At 42.3% G+C, this 21,033-nt stretch overlaps 1 protein-coding gene across 1 annotated transcript in view; it reads left to right on the forward strand.

The window, feature by feature from the left end:
* Positions 1–21,033, forward strand: part of PLCE1 (phospholipase C epsilon 1) — a 282,148-nt gene that overhangs the window by 101,632 nt on the left and 159,483 nt on the right. The window contains exon 2 of the mRNA XM_012557636.2: positions 12,822–13,110. Within this exon, the coding sequence (XP_012413090.1) occupies positions 12,822–13,110 (289 nt within the window). The remainder of the gene's footprint in view (positions 1–12,821; positions 13,111–21,033) is intronic.

Here is a 21,033-nt window from a genome sequence, read left to right on the forward strand (position 1 = left end):
TTATCTCAAGTAGATACATGAGACTAAATGAGCAGCTCCTGTCTGGAGGTAAGATGAGAAGGCAGAAAGGGACAGGAGCTGGTTGAATGGAGACGGGAAATCCGGGATGGAAAGGAGGAGTGTGCCGTCACATTATAGGGAGAGCAACGAGGGTCACATAACGCTGTGTGTGTAAATTTTTGTATGAGAAACTAACTTGAGCTGTAAACTTTCACTTAAAGCATAATTTAAAAAAAAAAAGAGAGACTGAAAGGGCATACTAGCCCAGGGGCAAGGATGAGACGACAGGAGGGGACAGGAAAGCTGGTAATGGGAAACCTAAGATCGAGAAGAGGAGAGTGTTGACATGTCATGGGGTTGGCAACCAATGTCACAAAAAATATGCGTATTAATTGTTTAATGAGAAACGAATTTGCTCAGTAAACCTTCATCTAAAACACAATTAAAAAAAGAAAAGAAAAGAAAATGTGTGCCTTAAGCATGATGCTCTTTTAAGAACTATCTATGGGGTCAGTTAGACAACACCATCTCTAAAGATTAGATAGGAAACATAGGGGGCAGTGAGTTTATGTTAATAGGGGAGGAACAGCTCAGAAAAGGAGGGTGAGAATGGTTGCAGAAATCAAATAACGTAATTAACGTTACTAAATTGTGCACGTAGAAACTGTTGAACTGGTGTATGTTTCGCTGTGTATATTCTCAACAACAACAACATAAATAAAAATTTTTTAAAAAGAATTAAATCACTGCATTTTTACAGTAGAATAAAAACACTTAGTGCATTCAATAATGACAAACCAACAATGAATAAACTAATAATTAGAGGAAGGTCTCTGTTTACAAACCCTACTAGACAACACTCCCTCATTCCCACCTTCTTCCCTTGCCCCTGGAACTGAAGCTCAAGGAATCAAGATCAAATGGGAGTAAAAAGAAATGGGGGATGGAGAAGAGAGATGGGACAATGGGAATAAAGAGAAAAGAGGAGGTGGTGAGGAAGATAGGAAGATCAGGACAGTACAAGAAGAAAAAAAAGGATGCTATTCAGAAGAAAGCAAGACGGGGTATGAAAGTGGGGAGGAGTAAGAAATTTTGAGGGTGAAGAAGCCATGGGGACCAAGAATAAGTTGAAGGAAACATCCCCAGGAACAACCTGAAGGGAAAAAGGAGAACAGTGGAGAAGGGAGAAAAATGAAGGAACCTAGGATAAGAGAGAGGACTGTCACTGTAACTTCCATATTAACCAAGTGAATTAATAAGCTGTAAACCAAAACCCATTGCCATTGCATCGATTCTGACTCATAGTGACTCTATAGGACAGAGTAGAACTGCCCCATAGGGCTTCCAGGCAGCGGCTGGTGGATTCAAACTGCCAGCCTTTTTGGTTAGCAGCCAAATTCTTAACCACTGTGCCACCAGGGCTCCAATTAATAAGCTACCATTTATTAAATGCCACAAACGTGCCAAGTGAGGTACTAGAGCTTCGCATTTATAATGTAGTGGGCTCACTAGGCTAAAGTTGAGTTCAGAGTTTGACTGTTCGTGGAGCTGTGGACCAGGAAGTATACAGACATCTGCTCATGAGTTCACATGCAGGAGACTGGGACAGGGATGTTGTTTATCTCCACCCCGAGCACAGGAGGGCAGAGCCTGGTCCAACCACAGAGGAGTGGAAGAACAGAAGCAGCTTACTCCTGAGCATAGGAGAGACTACCATCTTGGGAGCAAGTCAGAGCGCCTGAGGCAAACCAGCTTGGCCTTGTAGCTGTAAAGATTAAAGTCATTCTGACCACTTTGATGGGCTGGTGAAGCTGGAGACAAAGGGCTCATAGCTCTCTTGTCTCATTTAATCCTCTCTTATAAGAACCCTGTGTGGCGAGTACTGTGATTGTCTCCATTAAAGAAACCAGTTACTTTACCACCTCTGCTAGCTAGTGGCCCTAAGATTCCAACCCTGATCAGTCTCATGCTCTTTCTGCTTCGCTCTAAAACCTCTCTCTCTACTATCTCACCTCTGGTTGTCAGAGAAAGTGTCCTAGGAGATGACCCTCAGGCAGGCTTCGAACAGAAGAGGGGAAGGTTAAGAGTAGAGAAGGGAGATTTGGTGTTGGTCCAGACGTGAGGACCCAGGTGGAAAGGGGCCACCATGAATAATGAAGATAGATGGCAACCTTGCTTTCTTCAGGCCCTTTCCAGTTGAGCAGGAGCGAGGTTAGAGAGCCTGGACAAGGTGAGCAGGAATTTGAGCATCATCCAGGGAGGGGTTGGGCACAGAAAGCAGGTAAGTTGGCTTTAGGTGTGGACACACAGCAGCTTGGAGCTATAGGACTTCAGGAACTTTCTGCCCCTCCCAGCTTCACATGTCCACAGCATAGTGAGAACAATGCCCCTGAGCCTCTGAGCCTCGGTAGCAGCACTGACTAAGGGATTTGTGAAAGTTTGTGTTTGTCTTGCGGGAGCTTTGTTCCCATGTGATTCATTAATTGATCCATTGCTCCTTAAAACTGCAGGGAGCCTGGTAGTTCAGGCCATTAAATTCCTTCCACTGGCCTAATTCATGCCTGACATTACAAGCCTAACAACATAATCCATTTGTCCTGATTTGATTTTTTTCTTTTCAAGAAGCTTCCTTGGCAGCCAAGTTTTCTGTTTTCTTATTAAGATATGATTCATCAATGTGGTAATTCTCATTAGAATTAGTATCTCAGACATGATCCATCTTCGGAAATATTAAGCTGGAAGCATCATTTACAGAAAAGCCTGTTACATTAACAGCCACAGGGAATTTCTTCGAGAGGTGCCCCTTCGTTCAGTTAACATTGGTTGAGTTTTGCCCTGTGCTGGCCTCTGAAATATAGAGATGAATAGGACCTCACCCTTGCTCTCAGGAGCTCCCATCTGGAAGGGAGATGACATGAACATAAAGGCTTATGGGATGGATAATATAATGATGAAAGGTAATGTGCTCTCCTTAAAGTCAAAGGCAGTGGTTCTCAAACTTCAGCAGTAATCCGAATCGCCTGGAGGGCTTATTAAAACACTGATTGCTGGGCCCCAGCCCCAGAGTTTTTGATTTAGTAGGTCTAGGGTGGGACCCAGGAGTCCCTGGATGGTGCAAATGGTTAATACGCTCAGCTGCTGACCGAAAAGTTGGGAGTTCAAGTCCACCCAGAGTGCCTCGGAAGAAAAGCCTAGAGATCTACTTCTGAAAAATCAGCCATTGAAAACCCATGAAGTACAGTTCTACTCTGACACACAGAGGGACACCATGAAGTGGAATAGACTTGAAGGCAGCTGGTTACTGGTTGGGGTGGGATGCAGGAATGTACATTTCTAAGAAGTTCCAAGGTGATGCTTCTGGTCTGGTTATCACACTTTGAGAACCACGGCTCTAAGGCTTCAATTATTCCACCCCTTTTTCCATTGCCTACTGTGTGCCAAACAGTGTGCTTTGTGCTGGAGAAAAAATGTTGCATAAAATATGCTCTTTACCCCCATGGGTACTCACAGCCTGGAAGTGAGGAATCAACGGTTATTTCCCTACTTCACAGAAAGTGCCACCATAGAGTTTTGCATAAAGTGCATTCGTTGTTTTTGTTGTTAGGTGCCATCGAGTTGCTTTTGACTCCTAGCAACCCTGTGTACACCATAACGAAATGCTGTCCTGTGCCATCATCACAATCGTTGTTTGAGCCCATTGTTGCAGCCACTGTGTCAGACCATCTCATTGAGGGTCTTCCTCTTTTGTTTGCTGACCCTCTACTTTTCCAAGCATGACGTCCTTCTCCAGGGACTGGTCTCTCCTGATAACATGTCCAAAGTATGTGAGACTGGCTGTATTTCTTCCAAGACAGATGTGTTCATTGTTTTGGCAGTCCATGGTATATTCAATATTCTTTGCCAGCATCATAATTCAAAGGCATCAATTCTTCTTCAGTCTTCCTTAGTCATTGTCCAGCTTTCGTGTGCCTATGAGGCGATGGAAAATATCATGGCTTAGGTCAGGTGCATCTTAGTCCTTAAGGTGACATCTTTGCTTTTTAACACTTTAAAGAGGTCTTTTGTGGCAGATTGGCCCAATGCAGTACATCATTTGATTCCTGGCTGTTGCTTCCATGGATGTTGATTGTGGAGCCAAGTAAAATGCAATCCTTGACAACTTCAGTCTTTTCTCCATTTATCATGATGTTGCTTACTGGTCCAGTTGTGAGGATTTTTGTTTTCTTTATGTTGAGGTGTAATCCATACTGAAGGCTGTGGTATTTGATCTTCAGTAAGTGCTTCAAGTCCCCTTCACTTTCAGCAAGCAAGGTTGTGTCATCTGCATAACGCAGGTTGTTAATGAGTCATTCACCAATCCTGATGCCATATTCTTCTTCATATAGTCCAGCTTCTTGAATTATTTGCTCAGCATACACATTGAATAAGTATGGTGAAAGGATGCAGCCCTGACGCACACGTTTCTTGATTTTAAACCATGCAGTATCCTCTTGTACCGTTTGAACTACTGCCTCTTGGTCTGTGTACAGATTCTGCATGAGCACAATTAAGTTTTCTGGAGTTCCCATTTTTCGAAATGTTATCCATTATGATCCACACAGTTGAATGCTTTTGCATAGTCAATAAAACACAGGTAAACATCTTTCTGGTATTCTCTACTTTCAGCCAAGATCCATCTGACATCAGCAATAATATCCCTTGTTCCACATCTTGAATCCAGCTTCAGTTTCTAGCAGTTCCCTGTTGATGTACTGCTGCAACCACTTTTGAATGATCTTCAGGAAAATTTTACTTGCATGTGATATTAATGATATTGTTCGATAATTTCTGCATTCTGTTGGGTCACCTTTCTTTGGAATGGGCCCAAATAATGGGTCTCTTCCAGTCGATTGGCCAAGTAGCTGTCTTCTAAATTTCTTGGCATAGACGAGTGAGCATTTCCAGCACTGCATCCATTTCTTGAAACATCTCAATTGGTATTCTGTCAATTCCTGAAGCCTTGTTTTTGTGCCATGCCTTCAGTGCAGCTTGGACTTCTTCCTTCAATACCATCGGTTCTTGATCATATGCTACTTCCTGAAATGATTGAATGTTGTGCATTTCCTTCTGGTACAGTGACTCTGTGTATTCCTTCCATTTGCTTTTGATGCTTCCTGTGTCATTCAATATCTTGCCCATAGAATCCTTCAAAATTGCAACTCGAGGTTGAATTTTTTCTTCAGTCCTTTCAGCTTGAGAAATGCCGAACGAGTTCTTCCCTTTTGGTTTTCTAACTCTAGGTCTTTGCACATTTCATTATAATATTTTACTGTGTCTTCTCGAGCTGCCCTTTGAAATCTTCTGTTCAGCTCTTTTACTTCATCATTTCTTCCGTTTGCTTTAGCTACTCTATATTCAAGAGCAGGTTTCAGAGTCTCTTCTGACATCCATTTTGGTCTTTTCTTTCTTTCCTGTCTTTTACTTTCTTCGTGTATGATGTTCCTGATGTCTTCCAAAAACTTGTCTGGCCTTCAGTCATTAAGTGTTCAATGCATCAAATCTGTTCTTGAGATGGTCTCCAAATTCAGATGGGATATACTCAAGGTCATATCTTGCTCTCATGGACTTCTTTTAATTTTCTTCAGCTTCAGCTTGAACTTGCATATGAGCAATTAATGGTCTGTTCCACAGTTGGCCCCAACCTTGTTCTGATTGATTATATTGAGCTGTTCCCTCATGTCTCTTTCCACAGATGTAGTTGATTTGATTCCTGTGTTTTCCATCAGGCGAGCTCCATGTGTATAGTCGTAGTTTATGTTGTTTAAAAAAAAATTTGCAATGAAGAAATCATAGGTCTTGCAAAATTCTGTCATTCAATCTCAGGCGTCGTTTCTATAACCAAGGCCATATTTTCCAACTACTGATGCTTCTTTATTTCCAACTTTCACATTCCAATCACCAGTAATTATCAATACATGTTTGATCAATTTCAGACTGCAGAAGTTGGTAAAAATCATCAGTTTCCTCGCCTTTGGCCTTAGTGGTTGGCGCCTAAATTCGAATAATGGTCATTTTAACTGGTCTTCCTTGTAGGTATATGGATATTATCCTATCACTGACATTGTTGTATTTCAGGATAGATCTTTAAATATTCTTTTTGACGATGAACACGATGCCATTCCTCTTCAATTTGTCATTGCTGGCATAGTAGACCATATGATTGTCTGATTCAGAATAGTCAATACCAGTCCATTTCAGCTCACTCTAATGCATATGGTATCGATCTTTATGTGGTTCATTTCATTTTTGACGACTTCCAATTTTCCTGGATTCATACTTCGTACATTCCACGTTCCGATCATTAATGGATGTTTGCAGCTGTTTCTTCTTATTTTGAGTCATGCCACATTAGCAAATGAAGGTCCTGAAAGCTTGACTCCATCCATGTCATTAAGGTCAACTCTACTTTGAGGAGGCAGCTCTTCCCCAGCCGTTTTTTGAGTGCCTTCCAACCTGAGGGGCTCATCTTCCGGCACTATATCAGACAATGTTCCGCTGCTATTCCTAAGGTGTTCACTGGCCAATTTTTTCAGAAGTAGACTGCCAGGTCCTTCTTCCTAATCTGTCTTAGTGTGGAAGCTCCACTGAAACCTGTCTATCCAGGGTAACCCTGCTGCTATTTGAAATACTGGTGGCAAAGCTTCCAGTATCACAGCAACAGGTAAGTTTGTCACCAGTATGACAAACTGACAGATGTGTGGTGGAGAGTGAATTCAGAGTATAGAAAACAATCATTTATTTATGGCTAGAGTTCTGGGAAAGCTATATGGAAGAAGCAAAATTGGAATGAATGGGTAAAATGTGGGTTGGAAGGCATGTGGAAGGGCATTTCAAGTTTTTAAAATCCCAGATTATTAAATTGTCTGGGACATCCTCTCACATACCTTTTTAGATGTTTCACATAGTAATAAAGGTTTTGGCTTACCTTCTGTAGAAGCTGGTGGCACAGCTCTGGTTAATTGGCCTGGTCTTAGCAAAGCCTTTATTTTTGGCTCCCTGGAGTCCCGTTTGCTCAGTGTCTTGTGCGTGACCTGCATACTCTCAGTAGAATGGAATTCTCCACACAAGCACTTGAATGAAACGTGGAATAGAGCAAAGAAAATAGGCTGCTACCAAAATCCTCCTACCCATCCCTGCCACTCTGGTCTCCAGGCTGCCTCAGCTACCACTCCCTCCATCAGCCTCACTGTTTCTGTTGACTCTTCAGGAAATATGGTGGCTCTTATATCATTGCATTTTGTTTACACATGGACACCAACCAGAGTCAAACTTCTAGCATCTTTATTTATCCTTCCAGAATACTGCTTCTAGATTCCAGAAGTTAGGAAAGGGCCCCATGAGACCAGTAAAAGGGGTTTCCAAACCACAGCACAAAGCTAAGCTCTTATACTTCATTCCATAAGAGAGGCTCCAACATTCTTCCCCAGCCTATTAGCTCATAGTTAGCACATAGTTAAAATAAGTGTGATTATTTGTTTTTCTAGTTCAGGTTACTGTAAGAGCCACATTATGGGGAGGATAAATATACTAGTAGAAGATATATAATCCAGAGTGAGAAATGACAACTAATATTGAAGGAGAAAGGTAATAAGAGAGAGGGAAGTAGCAGAAGCTAACTGTCTACTGTATTAGAGAATAATGATAATCAAAATGAAGGTTGATAATTAATGCTGTCCATCCTCCATTTAAGAAGGCTAGGAAGTATGGCTCAAAGAACAGCAACTTTAACGGGGACATTGGAAATAATGTTGACTGATCCCTTTGTGTTAAACGTAAGAAGACTACAGAGCCAGAAGGTTTAGTCATTTGCTTAATATCACACAGCTCATTATTACCATAATTATTAACATTACCATAGTCCCTATGGAGCCCTGGTGGTGCAGTGGTTAAGAGCTCAGGCTGCTAACCAAAAGGCTGGCAGTTCGAATCCACCAGCTGCTGCTTGGAAACCCTGTGTGGCAATTCTGCTCTGTCCTATAGATTTGCTATGACTCAGAATCGACTCAGTGGCAACAGGTTTGGTTTTTGGCGTAGTCCCTATAACTGAAACTTAATATTTGTTGAATTAAATTAAATTAGGACAGTAAATACCTGAATCCATATCCTGTTTTTGTAAGCCCCATGATCCTGCCGAATCATCATTTCCACAGACAATTGGCATGGAGAATAGATTGGATTAAATACTCTCAACTCTAAGCCAGTTAGCAAATGATCATAGAATAGTGTTAAACTACTAATGAACTTCTCAGGCCAAGTCTGGTTGGTAGCAGTTAGAAACTTATTTGGTTGCAACTATTTTGAATGCTTTGTGAAATTTTATGCCATTTCATGTGATTTCTGTTTCTGGTGGTCAGCAAATACAGGTGACAATACAATGTCGCCTGTGGTTCAGATGAATTCGGTAGCTTCATTACCAAAAAAAACTAACGGATTCTAGCCAAGTTCTCAGCAAAGATGTAGAATAGAGAGATTCACTCATTCAGTCAAGAACTGTTTATTGAGAAGCTATAATGCCAAGCACTATTTTGTTGTTAGGTGCTGTCAAGTTGATTTTTGACTCCCATGTTACAGAGTAGAACTGCCTGATAGCGTTTCCAAGGCTGTAATGTTTATGGAAAGGAGCCTCGGTGACACAGTGTTTAAGCCCTAACCAAAAGGTCAGCAGTTCAAACCCACCAGCTGCTTCACGGGAGAAAGATGTGGTGGTCTGCTTCCATAAAGATTACTGCCTTAGAAACCCTGTGGGGTAGTTCTACCCTGACTTGATGGCAACGGTTTTGGTTTTTTGGTTTGGAATCTTTACAGAAGCAGATTGCCAGGTCTTTCTCCCTCGGAGCTGCTGGCTGAGTTCAAACTGCCAACCTTTCAGTTAGCAGCTGAGTGCTTAAACATTGCACCACTAGGGTTCCTTTAGCACTATTTTAGACACTGGGAATACAAGAATGAACAAGAGAGATGAAGTCCTCACGAAGCTGACATTCTAGTGGGAGGAGACAGACAATAAACAAAGAGAGATGGAGGGACCATTACTACAGTTACCCTCTCTTGCGAGTGGTTTCGTTGACATCTCTAGTAGGATTCCATAACTGTTCAGTCTGGTGATTAGCAGCACTGGCTAAGAGTTGGATAGCCCTGACACTAAGTCCTAGCGGTGTGACCATACACTTTCGCTCCTCATTTTTTAATGGTGGCAATAGCAGGACTTCTTCATAGAGTTTTTTTGAGGTTAAATGAAGTCATGTCTCAATGCTCAGTGCCTAGTTCATTTTAAGCACTCAATAAATGTTGCAATTATTACAAGTATCATTACTAAGAGTTAATGAACACCTAAGTAACAAGCCTCTCTCCCTGTTGAAAGATTTCAAAAGATATGCCATCAGATCTTGAGCATCATAATTTTCCATAACCCTGACCCCAGAAAGACATCTTTTAAAACAGAGTAAATAAAAAATTGACTCTCCTTGAGAAATAGCTCTTTGGCCCCAGTAGAGGTTAAGTTACAACAAGACCCTTTCTGGCTACATGGAAGTTTCCTTTTGGGTGAGTGCTGTTGACCTGGTGGGTCTCGCTGATTTGTGCCTTTCAGTGCACTAAAGTCTGGCTTTGTCTCTGTCTGAATTACCCTGGCTTTCTTCAGCCTCGGTATGTTTGTTTTATTTTGTTTTGGGTCTGCACTCCACGTCCCAGTGCTGGTTTCTATAAGGCATCCCTCTTTCTTGAGTCATGAGGAACTGCAGGTGTTTTCTTAAGTGTTGTCTAAGCATTGCTTGCTTTTCTGCAAGTAACTTCGTTAATATCAAGGTCATTCTGCTCAAACCAGTTCAGGCCAGGTCATTCCACAGTACCTGCCATAGTGGGAGTAGTTTAATATCATGAAGAGGATTTATTCACCATTCACAGTAGTTGTTAAACATAGGAGCCGTGAGGGGTGGGGTTTGCACATTGATCTATAACTATCTATAAATCTTGACTCTCTAAGAACTTAAAACAACCACATTTAGAAACCTTGACTCCTTGACCTAAAGAAGGTCCTTTCCTTTCCTCAGTCACCCCAACAACTTCAGCAAGTCCTGTAGACTCCACTTGTAAAATATATCTTGACTGTATATAATAATCTGTAACTTTTTTAATTAATTTATTTGGTCTACCTATTTCTTGTCTGCCTCCCCCAGTAAAGTGAAACTCTTCTTGCTCACCACTGTTGAGTCTCTAGCAGTTGGGGTTGGCACAACGTATGTGATCAATAAATCACTTGTTAATGAATGAATGAACACATAGCTGTTTAGTGAGCTTGGATGCCACGTTGTGACTTGTTAATTTTATCTCCAAAAAGATTTTGGCCTATAGAGGTCATAGTAGTCTGTCTAGTTTTCAGCACCTTGTATTACTACATTGATCAAGTGAGATAAATTTTATATATTTTTTTTCACTTTATAATTTAAAACTGTAAATCTCCATATAAAGGAAACATATTAGGTCATTCATTAGTCATAACTTGAGTATTTCAGAAGTAATTTACGGTGACCATGAAAGGAATTATCCTGAATACAAATAATAACAAGAGCCTTAGAAACATCATGTAAGCCTTTTGCCAAATAACAATTTGAACCTGAATCCCACTGTTTGGGCTTTGGGTGTGACCATGTATGCTGCAATGGATAAAGCTGGACCACAGAGTTGGACAGAGCTGGGTTTGAATCCTGGGCTCAGCCTCTTAGCAGCTATGTGATATTGACTGTATTTCCCCACTTCTCTAGGCTACTTTCTCCGTTTGCAAAAATGAATCAACCTCTTAGGATTAATGTGTAGAGTCAAACCTCATACAAGTGAAGTACTTATCATTGTGTCCAACACACCATCCTTGTGTCAGTTAACTTTTGCTTTGTGACAAAAAAAAACTTAGTAACTTATCACATCAGTCATTTAGTTAGCACATGATTCTGTGAGTTGGCTGGGTTATTCTCGTAGTCTGGGTCAACTGAGCTCTGCTGGGCTCTCTTAGGCGTCTATGGTCTATGGCACGATTTTATTTCTAGACACTGGCCTGAGTACTTTACATGTATTATCTCATTGAATCTCACAACTTCCCTAAGAAGGAGCATTATCACCCCCACTTTACAGAGGAAGAAATTATCTCAGAACAGTCAGGACACCTTGTTCATGGTCAAATAGCTGATCAAAGTAGAGCCAAGTATCAACCCCCCACTTACCTGCCCCTAAAGCCTGGACTTACTCTGACCCAGCACACTATCCATGGCCACACTGGCCACCAGAAATTTAATGATAGAGAATTAAGCTAAGAATTCACAGTCTACCTTCAAGTGGCAAGTGTATACCATTAGACAGATAAAGGCAGAATAGAAATCTAGCTAAGGTCAGTGCAGTATGACTATCAGGTGAGTTCTGAATACATTCTAGGGTCTCATAAGGACTTTGCACAGCTCAGCAGAGGTCCTCTTGAGTGCCCGTGGGCCCTGGCTAAGGTGAAATTTGGAGTATGCAGCATCACAGGGGCCTAGAGGGCATGCGAGGTCCTTTTCATCCCTGGTTACTCATTGGTGTCATCAGAGGGGGTGACCTCTATTTCCACACAGCTGTAAGGTTTTTGCTTATTTGCCTGTCTCCTTTACTAGATTATAATCCCTTTGAGAGAAGCAGCTCTCTTATTTTTCTAAGCATGGTACAGTGACTGGTATATAAACACTTAATAACTGTTTGTTGATTTGAGGAATGAATGACAGGTGATCCAAGGCAAGGGACTCAAGGTGGCATGATAGAGACAACACAATATAGTAAACCTTTATCCCACCATCAGAAAGCTAGAGTAACTTACCCTATGTTATGTTTCTTCCCTGTTGTTTATACACCACCCAGAAGTCTCTGGCTTCCCAGAGTGCTTGACAAAACCCAAAACCTTTCTACAATAATGTCAGACCTCATAATTGTCAGGCCTTATCTTCCAAATTAGAGTGTGAAATCCTGCAGCACAAAGGGTGTGTGTTACTCTTTGCACATGCCCCATGTCTTTCAACACAGTTCTTCCCATGAAATGCATGATGAACGATTGCATTGTAACGGCTGGGAGCGGATCCTAATAGTCCAAACTTGAGATAATTTGAATGATGGATTCACGTGATAAAAGGAGAAGAAATCAGGATAGTGATAGAGACAGGGCAGGAAGAGTGGGCAGGATTTGTCAGTTCACTCAACATGGGTGATAGAGGAGGAGGAACTAAAAAGAATTCAAAGAATTTGATCTCAGCTGATGGATTGAAGGTTTATACCTAAGTAAGAAACAAGAGAAGCTGTCCTTCTCCATGACCTTTTCATCCTCACTTCAATTTGAGCGTGGAGAAAAAGTTCTTCATGAATGTCAGGCTGGAGTGTTCCATGCAGGCAGGCAGACATGGGACAGTCACTCAGGAGAGTCCAAAAGGACAAAAAGGAAAGGTTTGCCCTTGTCCCTCTGCAGAGGAGCTTTGCTCTGCTGAGGAGGAGGAGAAATTTGAGCTTAACATATTTTTGATTGGTACAACTTGCAAGTGCTCTGTTTGACAGCAGCGTTGTTTGAATGGCCTATTTCATAACTACACATAGCTTTTCCAAATAAACCATGTCTGTAGAATGTTCAGGTTAATGCATAAGTCCAGTGCTCAAGAGTGTTTGTGCTTAGAGCAACTGAGCCTTCTTTCTTAATAAGTCATCTTGGCATTTTGTCAACAAGCTAATTTGCTTTTCTAAGAAACTGGATTAATACTTCCTGTACTTTGTGCTATTCACAGATCTACAATGCAGTGAGACGAGGAGAAGAAATAGAAGGTACAATTGGATCTCTTCTCCATTTCTTCAGAAAGCTCCCAGCCTCTGAAACAGCCCATGGAAGGATTAGCAGTGGTCCATGCTTAAAGCAGCGTGTCCAAGACACCATATGTGAGTATCGTGCCACCCTCCAAAGGACTTCCATATCTCAGTACATCACTGGGTCTCTCCTAGAAGCAACCACATCTTTAGGAGCAAGAAGTGGCCTTCTCAATACTTTTGGAGGATCCACTGGACGAATGATGCTGAAAGGTATTGTCTGAAATTTCTCTTTTAACTTTTCACCTTTGATTGTAGAATAGGACACTTATGCATCTCCTGATGGGAAATTGAGTTCACTTATCAGCAAATTTCAATAAAGGTTGTTGCTTTAGGAGAATAGAAAAAGGTGGTCCCTGATCAAAATCCCTTAAAGTATAAACATTCCGAATAAGAAGCATTAAGATTTTGAGATTACATTTTAGAAAGAAGTAAATGGTTAAGAGGCCATCTTTAATTTTTTTTAAAAAGTAATTTATTTAGACAGGTGATTGCTCCTAGTGGTAACCCATGCCAGATGTCAGTTGCTGTGATAAGATGCTTGTAAACAAGTGTGATCATGTCGTCACAGTGAAAACCAAGTGGTCGATAACAGAGTGGACTATAGTTCTCCTTCATACCTAGAGTCCAGAATCAACAGGTTCAGCATATTGACCAGACAAGCCAAAGACAATCTTAAAAGGACAAGATAGCCATGCATCTCACTGAAGACGAAAGCCAATGGAAAATGGGGTCTCTCAGCCTCTGAACTTCCCAGCTACTTCCCACAAGTAGCAGACAGGCAGGTCAGAAATGGCAGTGCACCCAAGAACCTCGGAGACTTTGTGCCCTGACAGCTGTCACAACCTGCTTGGCAGCCTTCTCTGGCAGGAAGCTGCCAGCCAGACGGGGACCACACAGGGCAGCGTTGCACTGCCTCAAGCTGCCAAGAGCCTGCTCTGACATCCAGTCATTTCTCTTAGGCAGAGGAACTATTGTGCCTCCACAGCAAGCCCTGAGACCTGGGGCTAGTGGGCCAGTGACCTTCTTTCCTGATCCTGTATCTCACCCTATACCTCCACACATACTCTTTGCAGGCCTGAGAGGAAACCACCCCCCTGTGTATACACTCTGAGTACCATGTTGGTTTGGTTTCTGGAATCTTCTTCCCTTCTGTGTATTGATTATAGAAGATGAATGAAGAAAAACATAAGGTATGGCTACATTAACCCAGAGAACAATGAGGAGAACTTGGGTTTCATTCTGAGCCATTGCATCTCATGTGCAGCTACTACCCATCGTCAGTGGTGCATTATGTGTTGGTGTGATGCTGAACAAGTTTCAGCAGAGTTTCCAGACTGAGACAGACTAGGAAGAAAGGCCTGGTGATCTACTTCTGAAAATCAGCCATGGAAAACCCTATGGATCATAATGGTCCACTTCACAACCGATCATGGCGATGGTGTAGGATCAGACAGTTTACTTCCGTTGTGCATGGGTGACCATGAGTTGGGGGCTGACTCCATGGCAGCTGACAACAAAAACAATGGAGAGAAACCTGGTTTCATGTTCTTCATTCATTCAGTATATGGTTTTTGAGATCCTAGTATGTGCTAGTGCTGGGTAGGGAACAAAACAAGCATAGTTCCTGGCCTCATGGAGATTATGGTCTCTAGGTCTTAAAGACTTTTCCCTACACACAGGAATCATAGTTTCTCCACTCTGATGTAGCTCCCTGTGACTGCCAAAGTAGCCTCCTAGCCTGTATTCTCCATCATTGCTGTTCCTGGGAAGCTGTGCTGAGATTGGCATGTGAAATTGGCTTTACTTCAGTGCTTGTGGCTATATGCCAGGGCCTCATCCTGTGAGGTCGTCCACCTGTGTTTACCAGATACCCACTCTGCCTAGCAGTGTATAGGTGTTATGGGAGATCCCAATGAAGTTTAAGTCCATTTACTTGCCTTTAAGGTGTTTATGTTCCTAATGAGGAGGCCAGACTTGCATGCACCATGTAATCAAAGAATAAGATGAGACTGCAGAGAATTAAGTGCCAAATAATGTGGAAGTGGCTCTAAGTGTTCAAAGAGTTTGAAGAGGGAGTTAATGTTCTATATGAAAATGACTTGACTTGAAACCTGAGGCCTCAAACAAACAAACAAAAGTCAACAAAAGTCACTTTCTTTCTTCTCTGTTAATTGCAGAGGGACAGATTTCCAGGCCTCCTGACCAAGGCCAGCCTGCCAATGGGAAGAATAAAGGAGCCTGCTGGCTAGTAGGTCTTTTGCCCTGATAGGAACTTGTTCTCTATTGCTATTTGCACTTCCAAATTCAGATCAGACCCTCATCAATCAACATACCCTCATCAATCAACATTCCCTCCTCAGGGACTCACTGGACCATCAGCTAATGTGTGAAATTTTATTGGGTGGCGCAATGGTTAAGCGTTCAGCTGCTAACCCAAAGGTCGGCAGTTCAAATCCACTAGCCGCTTCTTGGAAACCCTATGGGGAAGTTCTGCTCTGTCCTACAGGGTCTCTTTGAGTCGGAATCGACTAGATGGCAATTTTTTTTTTTTTAATGCAGGAGTTGGGAGTTTCTATAACTGTCTGTTTTGCAGCTCTGTAGTGGTTTCTGATGATACTCTGTAAGTAGCTCCTGCTGAATAATACAGTTATCTGGTTGGCTTCAGGTCTAGGCTTCCTTCTGTGACTTCTGACTTGCTGTCTTGAAACCTTTTTCAACTTTAGGGCCCCTTCCTGTGGTGTTTTCAAATGTTATTTGTGCCACGGTTAAACGTATGTTTCTTCAACGTCCAATGGAAGAAAATGCATTAAAAAACCAGATGGGTCTTCGAGGTCACACAGTATTCACTGCCTCCTAAACCATTTTGGTTTTGAGCTCTGTTGGCCATTTGCTCTGCCAGGGGGTCTGGAGGACATGCCAACTGCTGTGATTTGGTAGTCTGTATATCTCGTGCTTCCCGCGGCATCAAGCTGGGTGACAGCTTTCAGTTCTGTAGTGCTAATGAAGATCTATGGGGAGTGTATAGTGTACACTCAGTCCCTAGCTTATAAATGGGTTTTGTTCCAGAAGTTCATTTCACAGAAGTTGTGTGGAACTTAGAAAACTTGCCTGGAGAAGCAATATTAAAAGTTATGATTTGGTTCCCAGATTCTTGTCCTCAAAACCTCTTTAACTCATAACACAGTTGAAATCTGTACACTTCCCAAGGAATTTAAAAAAAAAAAAAACAGTACTATTAGCATACTGAGACTCAACCCACGAGAAAAAAGCATACCAAGGGAGTTTTTAGACATTTCTTGTTGAAGGGAATAATTGTAATTAAAGATGAGTATAGAGTTAAATTAAACCTTTTATGAAGACTTTGAAAAGAACATTTTAGCATTTCAGAGATTTTGTACATTAGCAGCTGAAGATGTTGTCTTTACTATGGTTAATTTCACTTCAAAACTATACCTATACTAAAGAATTAGAAAATTGTCCCAGTAACTTTTTCTATTTTTTTTTCTTTTTTTAATGGAGGCTTAAAAATGGAAACAAGAAAGGAAGAGGGAGAGAGGGCAGTGGTTAATTTCTGCCCCCTACCCCCACACCAGAGGGAAAGGGAAAGGAAGAGGATCAAAGAGAATGACCTCTTTCCATAAGAGAGAGCTTTTTTGAAGGGGATTAAATGGAGTTGGGAATGGCAGAGAAAAAGGAGGGGTGGGTTATGTAGGTGTTTGGCCCCAGTCCTATTAAGACAGATAAGAGAGATAAGAAGTCAGACAGCTTTTCTCATAGCTTCCAGGTGGCCTAAGGCAACCCACTTGACTTCTGGAAGTGGTTATGATTACAAGATGGAGGTTGGAGCAGCCTGCAGTAAGTGAGAATAGGAGGAGAAAATATCCAACCAATTGTTCATTATTCACGGTGTATTCACTAGCTAAGAATTGGTAACCCAAGGCTTGAATGACCCCAGTTCTGCAGGCTTACAGTTTACCACAAAAAGTCAAAAAAAACCCGTTGCTGTTGAGTTGATTCTGACTCATAGCAACCCTGTAGGACAGAGTAGAACTTCCCTATAGAGTTTCCAAGGAGCGCCTGGTGGATTTGAACTGCCGAGCTTTTGGTTAGCAGCGGTAGCTCTTAACCACTATGTTACTAGGGTTTCCCAGCTTACCACCGTCTTCAGGATTCTGCTGACTCTTCTATTTCCATGAGCTTCCATACATCCAATGGCTTAACTGACCCTAGAAGGACAGCCAGCAATCAGCACACAACATTCCTGGTTTTCTGCCTCCAGAACTGCAAAGGATGGTTAGTCTACTAAGTCGAAAATTTGCCAAATAATGAGAAACGTTTTTTGACATGAGCCATTGATCAGCAAAGGTGTGCTATCTCAGAATGGAAAATGGAGAGCCCACACCATGCAGGGAGGGACTTTCCCTAGTTTGATGCAGTTAAGATCTTTTTACTTCCGTGTCCCTGCCCGCTTCTCCCCTCCCCATCAGTCTTACTAGAATTGAAGGATTGACTCATTATAGCAGTAGAGTCAAAAGAATTACTGGCTTCATGAATCAGGAATTTTCTAAATCCATCAGCAGCTTTTCTTTCTTTTTTTTTTTTTTAATGTTTTCTGAAAATTACAAAAGCAAGATAGGTAAAAAGTGAGAAAAAATTGAGAAAACTAATAGTAATATAAAACACTGAAACAACAAAATTAGACAGTGATTTAAAAAAAGGCTTTTTCAAATAATGCAGCTGAAGTGTTTTCTAATGTGCTTTTATCAACCAATATTATAAATTTAGAGCATGTCTTAGTCATTTATTGCTGCTGTAACAGAAATACCACAAGTGGATGCTTTAACAAAGAGAAATGTATTTATTTACAGTAAAGTAGGCTAAAAGCCCAAATTCAAAGCATCAGCTCCAGGGGAAGGCCTTCTCTCTGTCAGCCTTCTCATCAATCTTCCCCCGGACTAGGAGCTTCTCCGCACGGGGACCCTGGGTCCATAGGACACGCTTTGCTCCTAGCACTGCTTTCTTGGTGGTACAAGGTGCCCCTGTCTCTCTGCTCGCTTCTCTCTCTTATATCTCAAGAGATTGCCTCAAGACACAGTTCTTCGCAGATTTAATATTTTTATTTGAAAATAGGGAACATGTTGTTTCTGATAGAAAGGTCTAATTTTTTACTTACTTTCTTTTACTGCAATAAGTATATCCTATTTGTGTCTTTTTCTAAAGTTAATATCTTCGACTATAAAAACAAGAAGTTGTAATAGGATTATACACACACATTTGAACCGTGTGACTGTACCTTGTAAATAATTAAGTTTATAAAAGCTGTCTTACTTGACTTCCTCATAATCAAAACAATTGCCCTTTACGTGCCTACCAGGCAGGGAAAGGTATGTGCATAGTTCTGATTCCAAGATACAGGTTTATTTAAAGAAATTCCCTGATTTATCATTTTCATGACCTTGGAATTAAATTTTATTGATGTTTAAAAGCATGGTTTAATATAATATGGGGTATGCTTCTGTACTAGTTAATCAACTGAAAAGTATTCGTTAGCTGCCTACTATGTTCTAGTGCTGTATCATCTCTGGGAAGAATGCAAAAGATTACATCTGGGAGTCTTCAACTTGTAAAAATAATAGTTTTACTACCTCCAGAGAATTCAGACAGTAGCCCTTACCATCTCCAGGGAATTCAGACAGTGCAGGAGTACTCAGTTGATGGTGGGGTCTGTAGTTTATGGGACCAGGAAGTATGGTGGACACAGTGACAGAAGCCCTCTGCCTTGTGACCACAGGTGGTCAGATATCACCCAGGAGTGTGATGCCATCCCCAGGTGTGACCTAAGGGTGGGACTCCATGCCCAGGTGTGACTTCCTGCTCAAGTGTGACTGCATACTCATGTGTGACCAAAGAATGTGACTCCATATCCAGGTGTGAACTCTGAGGAGTGTGACTCCATGCTCCTGCTCATAACTAGGGGTGCCTCTTCAGAGAGCCAGTGAGGAGGGCAGTCACCTACTTCAGATATTGCTGGAGACCTGATGTTTCTTGAGTGAAAACAATTAATGTATTTTGGTTGGGAGGATCAAGCAGAGGGATTACATACTGTAAAAGCAGCTCAAGAGAAGTGTCTGACCTCCTCCAACCCGACAAGGGGCAAGGCCGATTCTTATGAGGCAGAGGTCAGACGTGCCTTCTCTCTCTGCCATTTTTACCAACTCTGACACCAACCATCCTTCGCACAGCACTCTCTACTTCTCTGCTTGGTTCGATGATTCATTGCAATGGCCACACAGAATTCACAGACTATACTTACAATTATGGGGTTTATTAGGGAAGTAACAGTTACAATTCAGGCTCAAGAACACTCAGATACAGTTCTTTAATCAGGACAGACTCTTTCCAACCAGGTTCACAGGCATGCCTCTCCCTGGCCTAGGCCTCTCCCCAAAGGCATTCTCTCTCTGTGGGCTGGGAAGCCTATCGCGCCATCTCCTGCTGCCACCTCTCTCTGCTGGGTCTCTCCTGCCTTGAGGGTTACAGCTTGCTCTCTCTTTTGGTCTCCTGCTTCCAGGACCTTTTCAGTGCAGGGATCCCGGGTCCAAAGAACGCACTCTCTGCTCCTGGCTGTGGTAGGATCCTTCTCTCGGCTCTGGAATTGGCTCTCTTTTAAGGCAAAACCGACCAATCCCCTTGCTGGGCGACAATTGCCCTATCACACAGTCCCGCCCAATCACTTGGGTAGGAATTACAAGACCATGGCTAGAAAGGCCACACAAAAAGCAATCCGTTACATCACACATACTTTTTGTGAGTTTTTTCAAGATGACATCACCATTACTGCTATCTCTAAAATTTTAAACCCTTCCATCTGTAAAGAGAAAGCTGGGCACAGGGGGAGGGTTAGAGTTGGATAGAATTGTAGTAATACTCAACAGATTTTTCAGTTGTTGCTGTGTGCCAGGCATGGCTCTGAGTGCTTTGCATGTTGTGATTTCACTGACAACCATCTCACAGACTGGTGAGGGAGGCACTACTGAGGAGGAAACTGAGGCCCAGTGATGTTAAGAAATTTGCCCAAGGGTGCACAGGTAGTCGGTGATAGAGTCAGGACTTGAACTCAGGCAGCATGTGGCATGCTTCTTATCTCCCACACAAATGTACCGAGCCCTTTATCTGCATTATTCTGTTTAGTCCTCATTATTCTGTTTAGTCCTCATGACAACCCTATGAGGAAGAGATTATTAGTACCAGGAAACTGAAGCTCAGAGAGCTTAAGTAACTCATTCAAGGCCACACAGCTAGTACGTCTGTGATGCTATCCCAGATCAACCTGCGCCAAGGCCTGGGTTCCAGGCATGATAGAGACATGTCTGCAGCTCTCTGACAGCACAGTGCATTTTGGCCTTGTTTTGAGGTTTTTCTGGTCCCTGGCTGGAATGCTCATGCTCCTCTCACACACACGCCTCACCTGGCACAGGACTGGGCACAGAACAGACAGTCCATAAACCCTCATAGAATTGAGTGGTGGGTATGTTCACAGAATCAGGGAACATGTAATCGTCAGTGCTTTTCGATAACACTTAATTGAAGGCGATCATTAACATCAAACTTGTACAAACTGAAAATGCAAATACGTACATTTAGGAAGTTTCCAAGCTGGCACAAAAGACAATTAATTGGTCATGTCCCAAAAGTTGTTATCAGCACCAGAGCCCTGGAGTGGTTGCAGGGTATATCTCGGGGGCCTTTCTTACTCCTTACTGAACTCCTCTCCCTCCTCCCCAGGCACCTGCTGCCTCTGGGGGTCCAGAGCCCCTTAAGTGGGGGTCCAGCCTATCCACTCCTCCTTCATGGCCCCCATAGAAACATCTCTTGTTCTCTCTGTGGTAGATCTCAGCTTGGCTTTAAGAAGATCATGACCTGATTGGGTTAGAACTGAAACCTGAAGTCTTGACTGATGAGGAAAACTTTCTCAGGAGGGCTGGGGGGCAGATGGAGGAGGTGAGGCTTTCTGACAGCGGGAATGGGGATCCCCAGTGCAAAGACACGAGACAGGTGCAAAGGGCAAAGGAAAGGCACAATCCTGATCTACCAGGCTGTTCTGTCCAAAGCCCGGGGAGCACAAGGAGTAGT

The sequence above is a fragment of the Trichechus manatus genome, unplaced genomic scaffold (assembly GCF_000243295.1).
Source record: "Trichechus manatus latirostris isolate Lorelei unplaced genomic scaffold, TriManLat1.0 scaffold00007, whole genome shotgun sequence".
Lineage (NCBI taxonomy): Eukaryota > Metazoa > Chordata > Mammalia > Sirenia > Trichechidae > Trichechus > Trichechus manatus.